This window comes from Diorhabda carinulata, chromosome 7 (genome assembly GCF_026250575.1).
Source record: "Diorhabda carinulata isolate Delta chromosome 7, icDioCari1.1, whole genome shotgun sequence".
NCBI lineage: Eukaryota > Metazoa > Arthropoda > Insecta > Coleoptera > Chrysomelidae > Diorhabda > Diorhabda carinulata.
Genome location: NC_079466.1, coordinates 1,836,669 through 1,857,982, shown reverse-complemented (window position 1 = coordinate 1,857,982; position 21,314 = coordinate 1,836,669). Strand labels below are relative to the sequence as shown.

Here is a 21,314-nt window from a genome sequence, read left to right as displayed (position 1 = left end):
ACAATTATGAATAAGGAATGTAAATCGAATTTGGGCAGGGGGAAAATACATTTCGAATGGTTGAAAAATTAAAAAAAAAAATAATAATTTTAGGAAATATTGCAGAAACTGAATTCAATTTTACTATTTAGGGGTTTTCGAAGTTGCTGAACGTGAATATCATGACAGAAGTAGTCTACGATGTACCTGGTGCCTAGGTGGCAGACATCTACGTCGCCTAGTGGAGTCCCATTTGCGCTTTTTTGTTCTTCATGTCTTCCACTATTAGTAAATGACTGGGTGCACTAGGTGTAGATTTTGAATGTTTCTTAAACACTGTGTCTATTTTTTGTTCGGAATTTGTTTGGGATAGTGACAATATTTTTATAAATAATGGAAAAATCATCATTAGTACAGTTTTCTACCGTATTTATTGTTAATCTATTTTAAGTATTAAAACAAATATTACTCAATTACCAGTATGTCTAAAAGAGAAGCCGCTACATTGGGAAATATTAGAATATAATTAAAAATAATTAAACAATTGGAAATAATATTATATATCACTGAGCTATCATAAATGTTCACACGATTTAACATGAGCCTAAAACGATTTTTTCTCAATAAGAAACGATTTTCCTCACAATGGAACGAAACGATCCACGAATATATGATTTAGAGCTCTTAATGAAAATAAAAAAGTTTTTTTGGATTGATATATGCCCATAAATTTGGATACACTACTACAAATCTCAAACAAAACAGCAATCAATTGAGTGGATTGGACTCGGTGGAAGTCATACAAAAAGAATAAAAACAAATCAATCCATTAACAAAATTATGGCTTCTATATACAGAATACAAATTGTCTATTCAAGGCATATTATTATTAGTTATCAATTAATTTCTATGAATGGTTTGATCTTTGATCTTCCACCATGTTATTTAAAACGATTGTCAAACTCAATGTATTGAATTTTGAATATCTTCTCTAGAATTGGCACTCCAGTGACCACCGGCTATACAACGGGAGTCAACGCTACAACTAATGCCTTCTTTGACGCCAAATAAAAATGGTTCGATAAAAATGGTTGGAAGAGCGTTGGGTTGATTATCTCTATCTCGATGGAAACTTTATTCGTAAATTAATCGAAATTCTTTTCCGTTTAGTAGAACAGATTTTTACTAATGGATGGTTTATAGTCTGGACCTAAAAACAACAATAATAAACCGAAAATGGATCAACTACTCGAAAAATAGATAGGCTTTCCATTTTATCGTTAATTTAGACCAGTACTGATGTAAAACTCAAAATCTAGCACAATTTATCAATAATATACGGAAGAAATATAGTCTTTTGTTGAGGAAATCGTATATGATTTTTCTAAAATTGAAATACGAAGTATATTTGGGTCATTATTTGCCTGTAGGTGCTGCTATAGGTATTGCGGTTGTTGTCATCCAGAATTGGGGTTCAGTTATGGTTTTTTCTGGCCCGGTACTTAGCTCTCTTACATATATTTATCAAAATCATCCTGTTGTTTCTTCTGATATCAACCGTGTGCTTGGATTTGATCGATAAATACAGAGCAGTATACAAGTCTCTTATGGGTTGGTGCAAGTTGGGGAAAAATAAAATTAAGTAGCTGCAAAAATAATTTATTGAGAAAAACACTCAATATAACAAATATTTCATAATAACAAGTGTCACCAAATATCACATTTATCTTTGGGATTCATTTTGGATCCTACAGGACATCCGAAATCAAAAGCAAACTGTGGTAGATTTTGTAATAAACCATTTACTTGAAATTGATAGGGATTGAGCCTTGAAGAAAAATTGACCAAAATTACCAGATTAGAGATTAGATTATACGGGTGAGTCAGAAGGAGCACACCAAACTCTAGTAGTGTATTATACACGTGAAAATTATGTAAAAAAAACTCATATGTTTCATTTGTTTTCAAGCTATGGAGTAATTAAAAATGTTCATCTAGATTTCCACTTAAATCTGAATTTTGACATTATCAAAGTAACTGAACGTTTGATTTCTAATTCATGTGATTGTTAGTGTTGCAAAATGCCAGATATTTATTCAAATATAAAATATGCAAATATGTTGTTTGTTTATGGTTTCTGTAATGGAAATGCTACAGCTACTACTGAAGAATATAGTCAACGTTTTCCACACCGAAGATATCCTGTTAAAAACGTATTTATTAGAGTTTCTAACAATTTGTGCGAGACTGGTAAGCTTCCCAGTACTAACATATCATCTGAACGCGCTACTCGACAAGGTTTGGTAGAAGTAAAAAATATTCTGCATCTAGTAGAAGAAGATGCAACTACTAGCTCACGGAAAATTGCCGCTCAATTGGGAATTCCACAAAAATTGGTGATAAACACACTCCACGAACAAGGATTATATCCTTATCACGTACAGAGAGTACAGCACCTACAACCAGAGGATTACGCTAACCGTATGGAGTTTTGTCGGTGGATAAATAATAATCATCGTGTTGTATCGAGTATACTCTTTACGGATGAAGCTACATTTCGGACTAGAATCCCCACGTAACAGTCGAAAGCAATTTTCAATATCGGTTTTCTGTAAACGTGTGGTGTAGTATGGTTGACAGTTATTTAATTGGCCCTTTCATTTTGGAGAATCGTCTTACAGGAGACTACTACAATCGGATAAGAACATATGAGTTTTTTAAAATTATCTTCACGTGTATAATACACTACTTGAGTTTGGTACGCTTCTCCCGACTCACCCTGTATATCAATTAATAACAATTAATTTGGACATGATTAGTTTAACATCTGTTAAATAGGGAAAGATCAATCCAGCACATTTTATGAAATCTGAATTATATTTTAAATTTACAGTGTGAAACAGCTAGAAAACTTATGAAACAAGACTTGCAGATATTTCAGTTGAAGACTGCTCAAGTTCAAAGAAAATAATCTGCAATGCCAAGTAAAACTTGATCCTAAATTGATGCTGATTTAGCTGAGCTTCTAATTCTTGCAAAATCTCGCTATTTTGTGTCTTATTGAAGCTTTTACAACCAGCAAGCTAAAATTCTAGGTTCAAATCTGGTTACTTTATCTGATCTGATCTCCTTTTTATTGGTATCAACTTAGCAGTTATCTCTTTTGTTCAATGTACTTTGCTAAAAGTGATTAGTAGAAGAAGAGAAAAGGGTTGGTTTTGGTTAGTTAAGTAGTAGATGTGATGCAGCGGCAAAAGTCTTTTATGTCTAACAACGTGCAAGGTTGTCCTGCTCATTATCAAGTGGTATTAGTAAATGAAAAAATTGATAGGATATATAATGTGTCGAAATCCTTCTTAAGGTGTTGAGTTCATTCTCCACAATCTCATTTTTCATATAAATCAAAAATATTTCCAAATAGTCCAGAACCTATCATTCTAATTTGGTATAACAATAATCATGTTTTCAAATATTTCAATTGTACACCGCTGTACTATACTAACCTATAATTGTCCATAACACTCTCTAAACCTTCTTGAGAATACTTTGAACAGTGACGTATGGACGCCGATATCCAGAACAATTGATTGGGAGAATAGTTTAATCCCGGAAGTAGGGACTCCCCATCGTTTTCGCGACTCCAATTGATGTAAGTGTCGTAAGAAATTTTCATCCCTGCTAAATCTGCCATGTCCTCGTCGCGGGTTTTTGTCGGATTTAGCTGGAAGTTAAAACGGCTGTCAGATTGTGGAGTTGGGTGTTAAGCTAGAGTATTATTTTTGTTGTAAGTTGACTTGATAAACGAACAGAAGTCGATGAAGAAATATTTAGTTATATGGCCTATATTTTAAAGCTGATTTCATTTGTTTATTCAATTTTTTCATGAAATTGAGATTTTTAACGTTTGCAGGTATATGATAGACGTAATTTTCCAAGAAAAAAACACAGTTGTTATTTTTCCACACCTGTCCTAGTGTATAAATAAAAATATATAAATAATATGTGGAGTGATAAGTGATAAAAGGATCAAAGTAAGAAAATTTCGTATTCAGCCGTTTATGGGTCTGCAAATAAATTTTACGAAACAACATCCCTCACGTCTAAACTTGTATTCAAAACTTACGTGCTTATGTCTTAATCCCGCAACTTTGAAGTTACTGTACTGATTCGAAAGACATTCTAGTTTCTGATTGTAATACGCGAAACTGCTCGGCGACCACCAACTCCTCAACTCTCCAGGGGACTGATCCCCTTCTACAGCCCTCATGAATATATGGTATACTTGTTGGGCAATTATAGAGCCCAAACTACCGTAGTTCATGTACTCCGGCCGATGACTCTGGTAATAGATACCGCTGAATATGCCGACTGGGAAACCTGCAATAAAATCGGCGTTTCGAAACTTTGGTGAGTGCGATAAACTAAAAAGTTTTGGGCTATTTCTGTTAATGGTTTACGATGTGAAAGGTGAAAATGGACAGGGCAATCAAGACAATGACATACAATAATTCATTTTTAAATACGAAGAACTGACATTAGAAGTGGATAACTAGATTGTTTAATGATGATTTAAGATAAATATTTTATTGAAATATACTCAATGTAACTGTTAATGATAAATTTAACAGATATTTTTAGAAGCGGGACATCGAAATTGATAATAAGATCGGGAAACTAGATCCTCATTAGTGAAAAATGACAGTACGGATCCCTCAGCAAAAATAGGAAGACAAGAAGATGAAGAAGCAATAGGAAAATATATATGGAGCATAGAATTTAATAGTTTAAGATAAATATGTAGTAATTAATACATCAAAATTCAATATTTTCACGAATTAAACGGCTTGGCGATGATAATCAAACGATTTACCAGTGTATCAACCAGTAAAGGTGACAATAAACGAGCAATGAGGGATAAGAAACATGAGGTAACTGAGTAAAATAGTATGACGTAACGTTTATATGTTCTAATCAAAACGACATTATCTAATTAGTCCTCAAAAAGGATTGCGCTGAATCAAGGAACTCAATGCAATACAGTGACTTAATAGAGACAGTGTGGCCACATGAAAGTAGCCGCCATGTTTAACCCAAACTTCGACATAAAATAAATTATTTTCGTATTTTTTTTTTGTTTGAATATACTATTGATCACTTGAAAAGTTTCTGATTAAGTAATTGAGAAAAAAAATTACGTTATTATGAGAACAAATGCTAAATAAGTCGAGCTTGAGTTAAACATGGCGGCCACTCTCATATGGCCACACTGTCTTTATCAAGCCACTGTACAATGCAGGTGTCCATAGTACCATCTAGGGGACTATTAAAAAAATCTAACGGCGAATCTATATTCTATAATTTACGGCGTTCTCCTCAAAATCTGATGGCTCTTTAACAAAAGGAATGATAATATAGTAAATATTATGTGAAATGAGATTGATTATTTCGATTTCAAAGAAAGTCAAATAGTGCTGGAATTGAACATTGAGCAAAGCTTTTAGGAAAACTTGGTTCTGGTAAAGGAATAGTATGGGTCCCACATTTCAACTTACTTAAAACTCTTAACGAATCATTACTAGGACTAAAATTAGATAATTGGATACAATATTGAAATATGATGAGAAGTTATAATTTTTTATTCTGATTATTCTACTATGGGTCTATAACTTAATTCGTGTGGTTTGATAAGAGATGGCATAACTTGTATAATATTACATCGTTCCAATATTCCGAACGTACGTTGGAAAGCTACGGTTATTGTACGTCTTTTCAGTATATGTTATTCATTTGAAGCGTTAAAAACAATAATTTTTTTTTAATCAAATATGTTCCTGAAAAAGTGTTGTGCGGGGAGTTCTTCATTACTTTAATATGAAGAAAAATGCTGCAGAAAGTCATCGTATTTTGGTGGAAGTTTATGGCGAACATGCTCTAGTTGAGCGAACGTGCCAAAAGTGGTTTGCACGATTTAAAAATTATGATTTTGGCTTGGAAGACTATGAACATCCTGGGCAGCTTAAAACGTTTGAAGATGAAGAACTAGAAGTATTTTTGCCAAACACAAGAAGAGCCCGCAGAATCTTTGGGTGTCACTCAAGCAGCCATATCAAAACGTTTAAAAGCAACTGGGTATATTCAAAAGCAAGGAAATTGGGTTCCATATGAACTCAAGCCGAGAGACGTCGAAATGCGGTTTTGCATGTCCGAAATGCTGCTGGAACGCCTCAGAAGAAGTCATTTTTGCATCGGATTGTTACTGGTGACGACAACCTCAAGCGCAAAAAATCATATGTAAAATACGCCCAACCAGCCAATGTAATGCTCTCTATTCGGTGGGATCAGAAGAGTGTGCTGTATTATGAGCTGCTAGATCCGGGTGAAACCATCAATGCAGAACGCGACCGAATACAATTAATCCGTTTGAAGAGAGCAATAGCCGAAAAACGCAATATGCGACCAGACACGAGGCAATAATTTTCCATCTTGACATCGCTCGGCCCCACGTTGCTATTCCGGTTAAGAACTATTTGGAAAAGAGTGGATAGGAAGTTTTTCCTCACGCCTTATAGCCCAGACCTTGCCCCTTCTGACTACCGTTTGTTCCGGTCGATGCAGAACGCCCTCACTGGATTACGGTTCACATCAGAGCAAGATAAAGAATCTGATACATAATTCAAAGGTATGAAAAATGTATCTCAAGAAATGTATCTTTTTGATGTAATAGTTCTAATACCACTGAGTCTAAGATCAATTCCTATTGTACACTGCTATACGTTAAAATATTGACCAGTTCATATATAACTGAAATGAGATCTGTATCCTTTCTTTGAAGTCTTGACCTGTGGTATGAATAATTATTAATAAATGAAATTTGTGAATAATAAGTAAGTACTTCATATATTTTGAGATGCCACGAGACTAGAGGAATCAGAGCACATTTTTTAACACTACCATCCTTAAGTAGTAAACTCTGAGTGCAGTTAAGTCGCTGCTTTCACAGAGTAAATAGTGCCATCGAAGTATTAGACAGATATGGCTTGATGATAATGCACGTGCTAATTTTTCATTTACTGTTGAAAATATTGAGAAAAGGAGACGTAGACTCGATGGAATACAAGATTGAGGTAACAGTTAAGGTTGACGATTTTATGTGAAAAAAAAACAACACCAACAATGTCAGATAAGCGAAGATCTGTCATGTACGCAGTTTTCTTTCGTTGTACAGATAAGTCGAAGCCATTAAGCTTAAAGGTCAACGTACAATTGCAGTAAACTGCTACATCACAAAATGTTTACCTACCGTTCTTGAATCAGTTTAGGATATAGTTTGTACGTAAAAATAATGAAACAGTACATGAACCAAATTCGCCTAAATTGGCCATGTGTGATTTCTGTATAGACTTTAACCTAAAGAAATGTTTAAGTGGTCGACGATTCAAATGGAAGTTGAGATAGATCCCAATTTTTTGGGAGCATTTCGAAATAGTTTTCTTGAAAGTAATAGTAGTTTTCCTATATCTCAAAATATATAGCGCCACCTATGTATAATCATATTAATTCTTATACTTGAAAGAAAACTCACTTAATAGTTTTTCTCGAGGGGAATATTTGATTTCAAGGCTGGTAACGAAATCAATGTCACTGTATAAATCTTCTTCATACGTTTGCTTCATTCTACTTTGTTCCTTGTATAGTGCAACAAGATTCAGCTCCAATGCGGATTCTAAATATTCAGTTTCATTTATTTTCACCTAGAAGGAAAAGTAGAGTACCGATGATGAAACAACATCTACTCGAAATTAAATTAAGTAGGTTCATTCACCCCAATCACTATAAAATATTTTTTTATTACTTTTAGAACTGAAAAAATTTAAAATTTTTCATTTTGAGCATTTATTTCTGTACTAATACCGATGGTTTTTACTTTTTTTTATTTGAAACGCCCCTTTATACTCGAGTGGTGTCTACAGTGTGAAGATGCCTGCGGGTACTGATATCAAACTTCTGTAGATCCTAATATTAGGTTAGGGGAAAACATTTGTCTTGGTAGCTGATTCCACAGGTTTGAACTTCAGAAAAAAAAAGAGCTCCCCATAAATAAACGATCAGAGCGTCTGTAGGTGAACTCGGTGTTAATGAACTACGTCTGCCTGTTGAATAAATCTTGTAACTAGGAGGGATTATATTGGATTGCTTGGATGAGCATTTTAAACGGTAGTATCGATGAAGCAGAGTCAAGTCTACGAAATTCTGAGCTATTCAAATTTCTGGTTTATATTTCAAATATGCCATTAATTCAAACAATGTTGATAATTATATGAACGTATTGTCAATTTGTGATATACCACGCTGCAAAGAATTAGGTACGTCAAACGAAATCAAACAACACGATGAAAACCATACATCGCCCAGTACAAAATAATACCACATACAGATGACTTTCGAATGTCGAAGTCACTTAGTACTAATAGAAACTATGGGATAGAAGTAAAGAAGAAGAGTAAATCCAAGACATTTCCACACAAAAAGTAACTTAAATGTACACCATCAATCCATTTATTTGAAGTCACTTACCAACCTGAGAATATAACTTTCTATTCTCCTCTAGAAGGTTTAATAAGTCTAAAGTGGATGGAAGCCTTTCACCAGTTGAGTGCAATGACTTGATTACCAACATCTTGGTTTCCGAATCCATCCACTCTAAATTCCGCACTGTCTCCTCAGCTTGCTGTTTTATGTTTTTAATCATTGTTACAATTTTAAATCTTACGTCTTCAGGGAAAAATTGTTGGATATAGGCTGCCGACAGTACAGGTCCTAATCTAAATAATGGGGAAAATAAATAAAATGATTGAATCAAAAACGGTAACTATATTAAATGATTACAAAAACCAATAAAACTTTTGAATTAATATTTGATTTGTTCAATCAATTTTACAGTCTCTTGATGTTCCGTAGTATGATTAAAACTTATATCCTTGTAACAACTAATTATTATGTGGTAGAAATATTACTGGATTCAAGAAAATGGGTAGTTCTATTTCTTTTATATTCGCACAATTGGAAATATTACCTTTTTTTAGTTTCTAGTAAGCAAGTTTTATATCTCGGTTCTTTGAAATTCATCATCTTTCCATTGATTTTATCAACAAGCTCTGTAGTTTTTTCTACGATTTCTGTCGGCATGAAATTAATCAAATGTTGAATCGTATGCCAAGAAATTAGATTTGCCAATGTCCTAGAAATAATAAAGTATAAGTCGACGTAGAAAATTTTTAACTCATGGACACAAAGATCTCTTCTGATTTTATTGTTTCTTACTGCTAAAATCGTAAAAATTCCAGAATCTTAGTGAATTTTTTATTTACAAGTATTAGTTTTATATTGATTTGATTTTACATTAAATTCACACGAACCAAAATAAAATCTAGAATACGGAAAGTAATAGTAATAGAAAGCTCAATAAGAAAGAAATCGGATAACATTGTATAGCAACGTTCAAAAATAGACAGAACACTGTTGGCCAAAACGAATACTGCAAGGAAGCCCTTTCGAGAAATATTTTTATGGAAGGTTAAAGGTCTATCAGCTACTCTTACGAACTTTTCCTGGAATTTCTAGTGAGATCAGACCAATGGAAAAACACGTAGTGGTCTCATGTTCGAAACAACCTTTTATACGCCTCGAGAACATTATAATTTGTTAATCTCTTTTCTTTCATCAATTCTGTCATGAACAAAATGAAATGAATTAATGTTATTGACATTTTTTCGAATTATTAACAAAAAAGATTAACTATATCTACTGATTGTAATTAAATATTTCATCCAAGTCTTCTTAAATTCTTATATTGGTTTTACAAAAAGGCGACTCTAATTTTACACACTTAAAAAAATATAAATTGTCTATTAACTAGATGGATATGTTAAATATAAAGCTTCACAAGGCCAAAAAATTTGTCTGTATTATCTTACAAATGTAAATTACCTTTTAGATGTGATTCCCAGAAAATTTTGCATAAATTCAACATACTGTGATCGAAAAATGATGATATCATCATCATAATTAATATTTGTTGCCGGTTTCAATAATCCACTGAGGAAATGGTGCCATTGAATATCTCTGTATTTGAATTGAAGCTCAGACAATGCCCTTTTGTCATAATCAGATTCAGTGATGTTATCAAAAACTGTATCCTGAACCATCTAGAAGGATGAGTAATTTAGTTTCGAATTTAATTTAATAACACCAAAATTAATTTCTAGATCATGTTAGTTGGATGAATAGTTTATTGATCATTCTGTAGTAGCAAACATAATAATTTCAGTCTTAATCCAAATATATTTAGTGTTTAGGTTATCAATCTTCCATCCAAACTAGAATATCTGGTCATAAATATAATTACATGCAATTTAACATATTCACTATTAAAATTATCAGTATATTAGGTTGTAGACGCCTACCGAAGCATTTAGCAAAATTATCACGAACGCATAAGTACTTTCAATGTTGCTTTTTCAATATGAAAAGAATGTGATTGTTTTTAACTAGAACTGATTTCATATCTAATAATAAAAAACTAGGAATATTTGCATTGACAGCAAAAAATAGCGTTTTTCACACCAAAAAAAGTGAACATCAGATGTGAGAGACTAAATACCAAGCGCCTTAGCTGGGCATCTTCATTCATGATAGAATATTAAGTCTAGTTCAGTCACGACTAATAATTTAGTCAAGTGGTGAGTAAATTAATCAATTCCACTCTTTCAAACAGTATTGTGCTTGAAATAGTGGTAACAAAATGAACAGGTAAAGACATCGTATGGAATTAAATATAACTATAAAAATATATGAGTATTATTTTTTAGTAGACTGAAATAGAAATATCCAAGCCTTGTAGCTCAGAATGTGAATAACTAGATTGCAATCGTTTGAAACTACAAACAAAAGATCCTTCAGAATGTACTCCGAACGCCAGAAACTACGTTTAATTATTTGTTCAATGAAAAAGTCTCAAATTCAAAGCTACAAAACACAATGGGTATTTTTAAGCAATTGTAAGTTTGTCCAACGAAAAGTTTGTGAAAAATGCATAACAAGATTCGACAGATAGAAAGATTGTGGAATTAAATAGAATCACTCAAAGAAAGGAGATAAAAATTTCTGTAATTTCTTAGACCTTTTGATATAAAATTGCTTTTAAATAATCATGGTTTTAGGTGTCTTCTGTTTTAACATATTTTTTTTTCAATTTTCAAGAGATTGATGAAAAATTGACGTTTCAACTTTAAGTCTTGTTCGTGTTGTATACACGCACACTCAGACTTGATTTAGTAGCAGTTCAGTGGTTAGCTGCACATTATGAGGGTCTCTACTTGACAGCAAAAATCAGATCTGCCTACTTGACTAAGCTACTGTATTAAACTAGGATGCTATTTTTTACTGACTGCTCGCACTAAATTATTTACTACTCTACTTTATTATTTTGATAAGGATTTGACGTGCTCAAAGGTCAAATCAAAATTGTGTTTCGAGAGTGCAGATTCACTCACAAACTAAAAAATAAATGAAAATACCTTCCACAATAACCAATTGATAAATACTGAGAAAATTATCGAACCATAACTAAGGAGTATAATAATATTATCAAATGAATGAATATGGTTTGTACATTTAATATGAATTATTTCTCCACTATTGCAGAATAAATTTGGATATTGTTGAGTAAAATACCTTTCCCAGTTCCTCATATTTTCTTAGCACTTCCCTAACATCTTCTGCAGCAATATTTCTATCTGCTCCAAACAGAACAGCGATGTCTACCATATAGCGAAACATGAGACCTCTAATTTCTGAATTTGGTTCATTTGGAGAATACATAGCTTCATGAATCTGGAAATCCACATCCAAAATTATTTATCTAGTAATTCTACATCAAAATTAGAAACAATGAGGCGATAACGACAAGATCGAAGTGTCGAAATACTCGACGGGTGTTGACTCGACATTGAAGCAAAAGCAAGATTTCCTGACAACACCAAAGGTTATTGCATTATCATTCATGATTGTATAATGGAACATTATCCTCTCACAGAAATTATCAAAAGTTTAAATTTAACACAGTTTACATGTTTCGAGTCAGTGTGTGATCAGACGTCATCATGAGCGAAGCATTCGTAGACATTCAAGGACTTGTCGTAGACGATTAACTTGTTCCTAAAGAACTAAGCATCGAAATCATTTAAATCTAAAAAACTCCGAATTTAGATTGTGGAAGCTGAGGAAGTTCCAGATCAGTTCCTTTTTTCGTTTTTTCTAGTTCCTAAATCTGATGGTCTGATGGATGATTTTAAAAAGTTAAATAGTTCTATTTCTACAGAGCATTTTAAACTCAAGGATCTAAGATCATCTTGCAACTATCTAGAACAAGCCACTTTTAGGGGGACAATTGATCTAAAGACGCCTATTTCCCGATTCCTGTTTGGAGACCACATTGCAAGTTTTGAAGACTCTTGTATAATAGAAAAATCTACAAGTTCATGTGTTTACCTTTTGGTCTGTGTACGTGTCCATTGACATATAAAAAATTATTAAAACCTGTTATAAATTACCTGCGTTTCAACGGTTGGCCTTCGGTTGTGCATTTGGATGATTTTTTTTGCTTGGGTCAATCGATTGGAGAGGTTAGGATTTAGGATTTATTGTAAATTATAAAAAAGTTAAAATTGGTGCCCGGAAGGAAATGTAAATATTTTGGGTTCATTTGGGATTCGGTTTCTATGAAAGTTGAGATTTCGCAAGAAACAAAGATCACAGTACGGAATCAGATTGAGATCCTTAAGAGAAAGGGATGTTTGAAGATCCGTGATTTTGCGAAAGTTGTTGGGTCGTTGGTAGCTTGTTGTCCAGCAGTTGAATACAGCTTGTTACATTGTAGATTGTTTGAAAGAGCAAAGATCCAGGCATTAAACAAAAGTAAAGATTGTTTTAATGCTATCTTATCAGTACCCAATTTACCATAAGAGTTTGGGAGTGGTGGCTTCAAGCTCTACCAAATGCAACTCGGAAGATTAGAAATAATCGGTATAAGAGAACGATTTATTCGGATGCTTCTTTATCTGGATAGGGTTCTTTATGCAATGGTTGAAAATGCCAATGGATTGTGGGTCCAACATGAAAGGAGTCTTCATATAAATCATTTAGAGCTTAGCTTAAGGCGGCTTTGCTAGCCTTGAAATGTTTTGCAACGGATCTAAAAGATCTGGAAGTCTTACTCATGGTGGACAAAACTACAACGTTGGCCCACATCAATAAAATGGGAGGCGTTCGGTTTTCTGGTCTTTATGAGTTAGCATGTGAGCTGTCGAATTGATGCGAGGTCCGTCGGTTATGGGTCGACGCTATTTAAATTCCTTCAGAAGAAAATGTCGAAGCTGATCGATCTTCGCGAATTGATAATTCGGATGCTGAGGGGGAATTAGCTGATTACAGTGAATTTCGAGAAATTAGAAATTGATTTATTTGCTTCGCGAATCAACACAAAGTGCGCAGTCTATTACTCATGGAAAAGAGACCCAGGGGCATTTGCTTTCGATGCATTCACAATCAGTTGGTCTAATTGGATTTTTATGCCTGTCTTCTTTTCTATATAATAACCCGAGTAATTAAAAAATTAAGGATGACAAAGCATAAGGGGTACTGGTGGTATATCACTGACCTACTCAGGTTTGGTTCCCAACCTTCCAAAAATTATCGGTATGGAGTGGGTTTTGTTTGAAGCAGACCCTAATATCTTGGTGTCTCCTTGTAGATATCGCAAACATCCTCTAGCGAAGAAACTCATCATTGTTGCCACCAAGTTATCAGCCAAGCATTATTCATAAAAGGTACACTTAGAGAAACAATTGATATTTCAATCGCTTTTTTAACAGAGTCAATGCTGAAAAGTTATAATGGGAGAAAATAATAAATGAATTAGCGTTTTACCAGTGAGTAAACAACTAAAAGAAAGTGGCACAGTAACCTAGAGGCGCTTGTGTTTTGTTTTTTAGTTCTGAACTCGTAATCTCTCGTGCCTTCGGCTGACTTGTAAGATGAAGACATTGAGATTGTATTGAATGATAGTACCTCGCTCCCAATTAGTTTATGTGACAAATCCAATTAAGAGAATTGAATAAAACATTTTTGAAGGACAACGAATCGTATATTTTTCAAAAAAAAAACTGATAAAATATAATTTATTTCTACTGTACGTCAAAATTCTCTACTAATGAGCAAAATAAAATCGACGTAAACAACATGTAATCACTAACCTGTGGAATGTGCGGTATTTTAACTTTGTGGCATACTATGCACTTTGCCGTTACACTTTTCTCCATCAAATACAGTACAAACTTTACTAAAAACAGCAAAAAACCAGCCGCGATAACTATAAACTGAATTGGTAACACGTTCGGTAAATAGTGAATTAAAGTAGCGTACGTTTTGTTTACTAGAGTTTACGGTTTTTTACGTTGTCCATCATTTTTACGGATGAAACCATGATTACAATTTTTTCCACTGGTAAATAACATATAATAATACATTTTTTGCATTATCATCTTAAATATGTACTAATTAGTGCTTTAATTGTCGATTTGGTCGTGTACATAAACACCCATTTACTATTTCAAATATCGAGATAAAAATCATTCCAAAGGAGTTTGAAATGTTTCCAACCTAACAAGGAGCAGGGTATTACGTTTTTCCATCATTTTTATTATTCAATATAGTCTCCTCCATGTCTATATAACGTCTTCGTCTGATGAAAATTTATCTCCTGCAAGTGAAACTTTGAAATTAGCAACTATAAAAAGTCGCTGTTAGCCAAATCTGGTAGATATGTTAGTTTCTCAACCAATTTTCAATTCCTATCTTTACCTTATCAAGCAATGATACGTAATACTGTCCTGTTATCGTTTTATCCTTTTGATAATAGTGGTAAACTGTCTTCACCTTTTTCAGAGCATGTTCCCCTTTTGCAAACCACTATATTGACTATTTTTTTCCATTTGAGTAGTGTACAGATTTTAACTAATGTCAAAAATCAAAAAAAGTACGACAAATGTTGCTTGGATCGAGCATTGGGATTGATTTTTGTTCCAAAGTTAGCACACGCGGCACCCAACACTCATCAAAAATTTTTCTTTCGAATGATCGGCCCCATTAATTTCGAGAACATGAACAGAAAGTTGAAAATAAGAGAAAAGTAAAAACATATGTACTCGTATAATTATAGAAAGAAAACAACGTTTAGTATACAAAATTTATCGATTATTCATTATTCTAAAAGAGTGGGGTTCTCAATTATACACAATTGTGAGATTCTTCCATCATGTAAAGTGAGAATAAATATTCCTCTCTATACTATCCTGTTGATTTTAGAGGCCAATTCATAGTTTTGTTCTTAATTAATTAAGTTTGCAAAATTACTAATTATTGATTGAAAATTGAGTCGGAAGACTCCGTAACGCGTTAGAAACAACTCTCAATCATATTTTTTAATCGAATATTAATACCTGTTAGTAAAATTTCATGTAATTGATTTGACAGTTTAATTTTGGAATTATTACTCTGATTGGAATCGAATGTACTGGCCGACGTCTCCTGTATTCGTTAGAAGTTTTGGTAGGGAATTTAATTGCATTATGTGAAGCTTAATTTGCAATTTCAAGTCATGAGATAGCAGATACTCGTACACTTTAAAAATACTGCAACAAGGTTACAATCCACATCATATGTATTGTGAAGAAATTTTGTTATATCAGTGAAGTGTGTAAACAGATAGCGCTACTTTCAAAAAAGTTGAGGTTTTGTGATTTGGTATTCCTAATCAAAGTTGATGCCATGAAGAAACAATAAGTAGATAACTCGTTATTAAGTCAATAAGATGGACAAGATATCGAAAACCGTAATACGTAACCAACCACATAAATCAGAAGAGTTGAAGTGTGCATCAAAATAATTTGAGACTACACCTTTTGCCAGTATAGTTGCGCAACCAGAATTCATAATTATGACAGTAGGTATTCATGAACTGTTGCGCACAAGACCTCCCACTCAAATTTACCAAAGATAGATGTCCTTTGAAAAGCCTAACAGGATCTTTGGCTTAAGCCATTCAATGTAATTTGGCAAACTGTAATGTTTGCCCAAGCGTTTGGACCTCACATGTGTGAGTGTATTCTTCGATGACGTAGTTTGCAATTTCTTCTTTTTCACGTACCAGCGAAATTCCAGATCGTTCGGAAAGTCTTTGATACAGAGACAGCGATAAATGTGCCTGATTAGAAGACTAGTAACCAGTCGAATTTCGTAATTATTTAGTTAGAGCAGTTCATTGATAAGAGAGGTACAATGTCAATCCATGTGTGCCTTCGTTTGTCTCATGACAGATTTTCATCAATCTTCGCAGAGTTTTTCGTGCGAGTAGACTACTCAGATTCGAAGAATGGCTTTAGATCTATTGGAGGTTTTGGTGATCTGGTGTGCAGATCAGTCGTTGTCTTTATTGTCTCAGTGAACAGGCACCCAAATGAGCCATCACACACTAGTTCTTGTAAGACTTTCTGTGTACTCAAACACTAAGAACACACCGTATTAGATAATATATCCTGCTTCGTTCGAGCCATCCATTCTGTCAGTGATGCATGCCTTCAAACCCTTATCACTAATAGGTGTCATTTGGCAGTCCACACTCGGTTTTTGGTATGACAAGTTATTTCAGCATGCAACATGTTACATTCTTTTTGATTGCCATTATTAATTAGACTACAAATTAATTGGGTTTTTTATTATTGTCCTCAAATATTGCCACTTATTACTTTACGTGGTAGTCTTGTTTTTATTATTTTCCTTGTTATCAGCGCCATTAGTTTCTAGAAGCACCTAGAACCTTGAATTTTCTAATAAGCCAAGTCACTTGACTTTCATGTTCTATTAAATGTTACAATGTGGGCTCTACTTGTTTTATGTTGATCTTCCTTTTATATTGACGAATATTTAATAAGTGACACATTCAGAGATGCAGTCATTTCAACTTCTTCCAGTTGTATAAATCAATTTTCACAAATTTTTCATTTTATTTCTCAATTATAAGACTGGGATTAAATCTATAGCCCAAAATCGATACATTTTCAAAATTGTATCCAATTTGTAAAATTTTTATCAAATATTATGAAAGATAAAACTTTCAAATTAAACTAAGAAGACTAAAGAGTTATATTCAGAGGAAGAGCATTGGAATACAACGAAAATGTAGAAAAATAAGTTTTGGACAAGACCTATGAAAGTTTGGAAGTATTTAAGAAATCTTATCTATACCTGTTGCTAGAATGATTTGAATGAAATGATCGCTGACTCTTAGTATTGATATTATTACAAAAAGATCCTTCTCCCAATATTTCTCTATGAATCTTTCTCAAGTTCAAGTTTCTTCATACTATACAACAATGAATAGTGCTATTTCCAACCAATTGAACAATGTTTGCATTTATCATAGTCATCGATTTGAGTCGGTTAGAATTTAGTAGCTATTCAAAACCCATCTCAGGGCTACCATAGCTCTTATTCAGCATTACACAGTGCACAATGTTGAACATACAAACGAAAATCTCTAAATAAACCATTTATATTCTAAACTGAGCCAATGCGAACATTTGTTTCGTTAAATTCAACAACAATCGACGTTTTTTTGGTAATTTCATTCAGTGCAGTAACGGACTGGCCCTCAAATTTTCATAGTTGATGAATGAAGATGTTTCTGTCTATTGATTGGGAGAAGACTACTTAAAAAAGTGTAAGAGTGCCCATAACATGTCAGATTTGTAAGGATATCCATTTTTCTAATTAGAATTTATTAGGTTAATTGACTTGTTTCAAATACTATTAATAAGGTCAGACATTGATATACACTACTCACACCAACTCAGCCATAAGAGATTTAACAGAGGTTTTACCAGTTCATTGTCGCATCAAGACGTAAAATATGACTAAAGATTAAGTGGGTTGGAAGAGGACACATCATACTTGCTGAATTCAAGCCACCTCAGGATCTGGGGTCATATTAAATAGAATAGGAGGACCCAAATTGATTCCGGAAGATGTCGTAAAATTTTGAACTGCTAGTTTTCGACCCAGAAGTATGCATACATATAAGATCATCCATTCAATATTGCGGACTTAACCCTAATTGACAGCTTCACGTAATACTTTTTAAATTTTTAAAACAGTTTTTCCACTTTTTCATATGAATTTCATTCAAGTGAAGGTAGAATTGCTGCAAAACAATAACTTGTTAATATTGTTGTTTTAGTTGACAGTTTCAAGCAATATACAAAACTTTTCTCTCTTATTATTGGATACATAATAGCAGATAAGTCTCTGTACATGAACAACAAATACTTACACCTAAAACGTATCTGTAATTTGTTCCCCTGTCATCCTTTTCAACAGTTATACGAAAAAAGACGTCGAAATTAAGACCGTACTGTCGAAGTTTATGTAAGGACTCCATCCAATCGAAACGTTTTTGGTCCCAATTGTATCCTTCAAGCGTAGGCCAGCCACCGATTAATTTCAAAATTTCTTTTACCTTTTTTAATCCTCGTCGAGCGATAGCAGTTTCATTCATGCAAGCTCGATAGAATTGTTTAGCAACGTTAAATGGCTTTGGTTCTTCAAGCCGTACAGGTACCTCAAGTATATCTCTGTAATTAATTAAATAATTTGTTTCAATCTTTACATTAGTTCAAAAAACCCGTTTATTTCAATCAAATTTGGATGATGTAATAATATGGAATGGGCTGTGAAATAATGAAGCCACGTTCTTTAAAGATTGTACCACATTTATATATTCTTTAAAGTCAGGAACTCGGTAAGGATTTTTATAGCCATTCAATGAGATGTTATTTTGGCGTTTGGCAACAAACACGGTGAAAGTGACATTGGAGTCGTTAAACGGGCAATTTTCGTATTGTCAGAGTTCCAAGGGAGAAACAGTGTGAGCTTCTGGGGATGAAACAGTGCAACAGGTCTGAGATGGTTTATCCTTCGTGTATAGTCTTCTTAGGAGAAATGATTATAAAGAGGGTACAGCCTACGGGAACACGGAATTCGACCATTTTGTCGTCGTAATTTAAATTTTATTTAAAACTTATCACTCGTAGATGTCACCGAGTTCTAATTTGTCATTGTTCGATTTTATAATTTCTCTTGTTGTTTACGATGGGTCTAAAGGTTTAGTCCTCTTCAGTCTTCTGTCTAATTCGTGTTGATTGAGTAGCTGGGGCATCTCAATATCGTGGTAATTTATTCTTCAGCTGCTTAGGTCTAAATGTGGACTTGCATTTATAGAGCATCCACAATAGTTGGGAAGGAAATATTTGAATGAGTATAATATTTGTTGCTCTGGAGCAGCCTCAGAAAATCTCCATATTGGTTTCGAAAATTCCTTTGTATATTATTATGTGTTCACATTTGTATTTTTCCTTACGGTAACTCTTTTCCAACTAATGATACATTATGTTTCTTCGTTTTGTTTGTAAAATTTATGTTTGTCGATTTTGATTCATTGAGTTTCATTTTTCACTCTCATCATTTTATTATTTTAGGTTTGTTACAATAATTGGTGTCTCTCTGTAGTTCTTATGTAGATCCTTCTACAACTGCTCTCATTGGATAGAGCAATATCATCTGCAAATTTTGTGTGGCTAATTCGTTAGACTATAATATTCTAGATGTCTTGTGTGTGTCATTTTGTATGTTTTACTTGACGATAAAAACAAGGCACGATAGAAGGGAAATGTTGACAGTAAATTATGAAAATTCCAGCTGTGGATATTGATTTCCGTGTGTGCTTTTCCTATGATTTTCCGAATATGGGTTAGAGCAGGCATTATGTGTCCCGCGTAATTTTCAGCTCCACTGTGAACCAGTAATTATTTTAATTTATTATAAGACTACATTTAATTATTGTTTCCGCTTTTTATAAAGGTAGCTTCCAAAGAACTATAATTTGAAGTGAAGAAATTTTATTACGGATTCTCCCCAAATTTTTTCCTGAATTTTCTATACCCAAACATTTAATTATAAATCAGAAAATGCCTGCAAATAGATTTAATTGACATAAAAGAGATTCGTAAGTGTTTTCGTCCCAACTAGTTGCTCGAAAAACAAATGTAAATTCGTCGATAGTGATATTACCTGATACGAGATTGAATTTCGTCTTTAGCGATGTCCCCGACCGATCGAGATCCAGATCGGGATTCTCGATTATCCTGCAAGTGTGTGTTCTGCAGGAAATTGCCGCAAGAAAATCGATAAAAATCCTCACATGGATCAGCTCTGATATTGATGTGTCTTAGAATTTCGGTGGCGGTGCGAACACATGCTGAGGCAGTACATGTTTCAACTCTAACTGAAAATAAAATAAACTCATAATACAGGGTCGATTGTTATAGTTCCGCATTAATTTTTTATGAAAAAACAAATAGGAAATGAACAATTTATGCTTCCATTTATTCTTTATTTTTATCGAGATTAAATTGATTATGATAATTTCTCTTTTCATCACTGCATGAATTCTTTAATTATTAATGATGCTCGAAGTATTGAAAAGATGCTTCATGTCTTGGAAATATAATAAATTATATTCAAATTTCGAAAAATCAATTTTTGATTCTATTAATATGTACAGTTGAGCAAGCATTGATGCTTAAAATGCATGAATGCAATTGGGAACATTTTTAAAAAGACTAGCTTAAGCTCTCCTGACGTCCTTTCTACCCTTACGACATTAAATGGTTGATTTAATTTAGTTCAATGAAGCAAAACTCGCTGATAATAATTCAATTAGGCACGGTTTACTTGAATGAGTGAATGCATAGAATCGAGGTGAGCTTATATATTTATTCCACTCGTTTAAATTCATATACCGAAATGCTTTTGTCATTCCCCGGAATATTAGTACCACTATATTTGAAAAGATAGATTCTAGATATGGTTAATTGGAAATGTGACATTTATTTAGAAATATGACGAAACCAGAATTACTTGAAATATTAAATTGACAGATCAAACTATCACCCTAAAACTACTACAATATAACCAGAATCTATAGCTGCACACATTTTTCATTGATTCCAAGAAAGAAAACTTGTGACACAGGCAAAGTAATGATTTATAGTTTAATAGAAGAAGAATAGTTTGTAGACAAAAGCTTGTGAATAACTACATAACAAACACAATATGCTTTCAAATTTTTGCGAAATGTAGAACAAGATATAGATTTTAACTGA

The 21,314-nt window shown here is 33.3% G+C and overlaps 1 protein-coding gene across 1 annotated transcript in view; it reads right to left on the bottom strand.

Annotated features, from left to right (window-relative positions):
• Window positions 1–1,622: 1,622 nt before the first annotated feature.
• LOC130896895 (neprilysin-2-like) overlaps window positions 1,623–21,314 on the bottom strand; it is a 28,719-nt gene continuing 9,027 nt past the window's right edge. The window contains exons 3-12 of the mRNA XM_057805262.1: window positions 20,221–20,434; window positions 18,425–18,725; window positions 11,713–11,871; window positions 9,967–10,184; window positions 9,053–9,217; window positions 8,558–8,801; window positions 7,562–7,730; window positions 4,103–4,356; window positions 3,483–3,700; window positions 1,623–1,807 (exon numbers count right to left, since the gene is read on the bottom strand). Coding sequence (XP_057661245.1) covers window positions 1,687–1,807; window positions 3,483–3,700; window positions 4,103–4,356; window positions 7,562–7,730; window positions 8,558–8,801; window positions 9,053–9,217; window positions 9,967–10,184; window positions 11,713–11,871; window positions 18,425–18,725; window positions 20,221–20,434 — 2,063 coding nt within the window. The 3' untranslated portion in view covers window positions 1,623–1,686. The remainder of the gene's footprint in view (window positions 1,808–3,482; window positions 3,701–4,102; window positions 4,357–7,561; window positions 7,731–8,557; window positions 8,802–9,052; window positions 9,218–9,966; window positions 10,185–11,712; window positions 11,872–18,424; window positions 18,726–20,220; window positions 20,435–21,314) is intronic.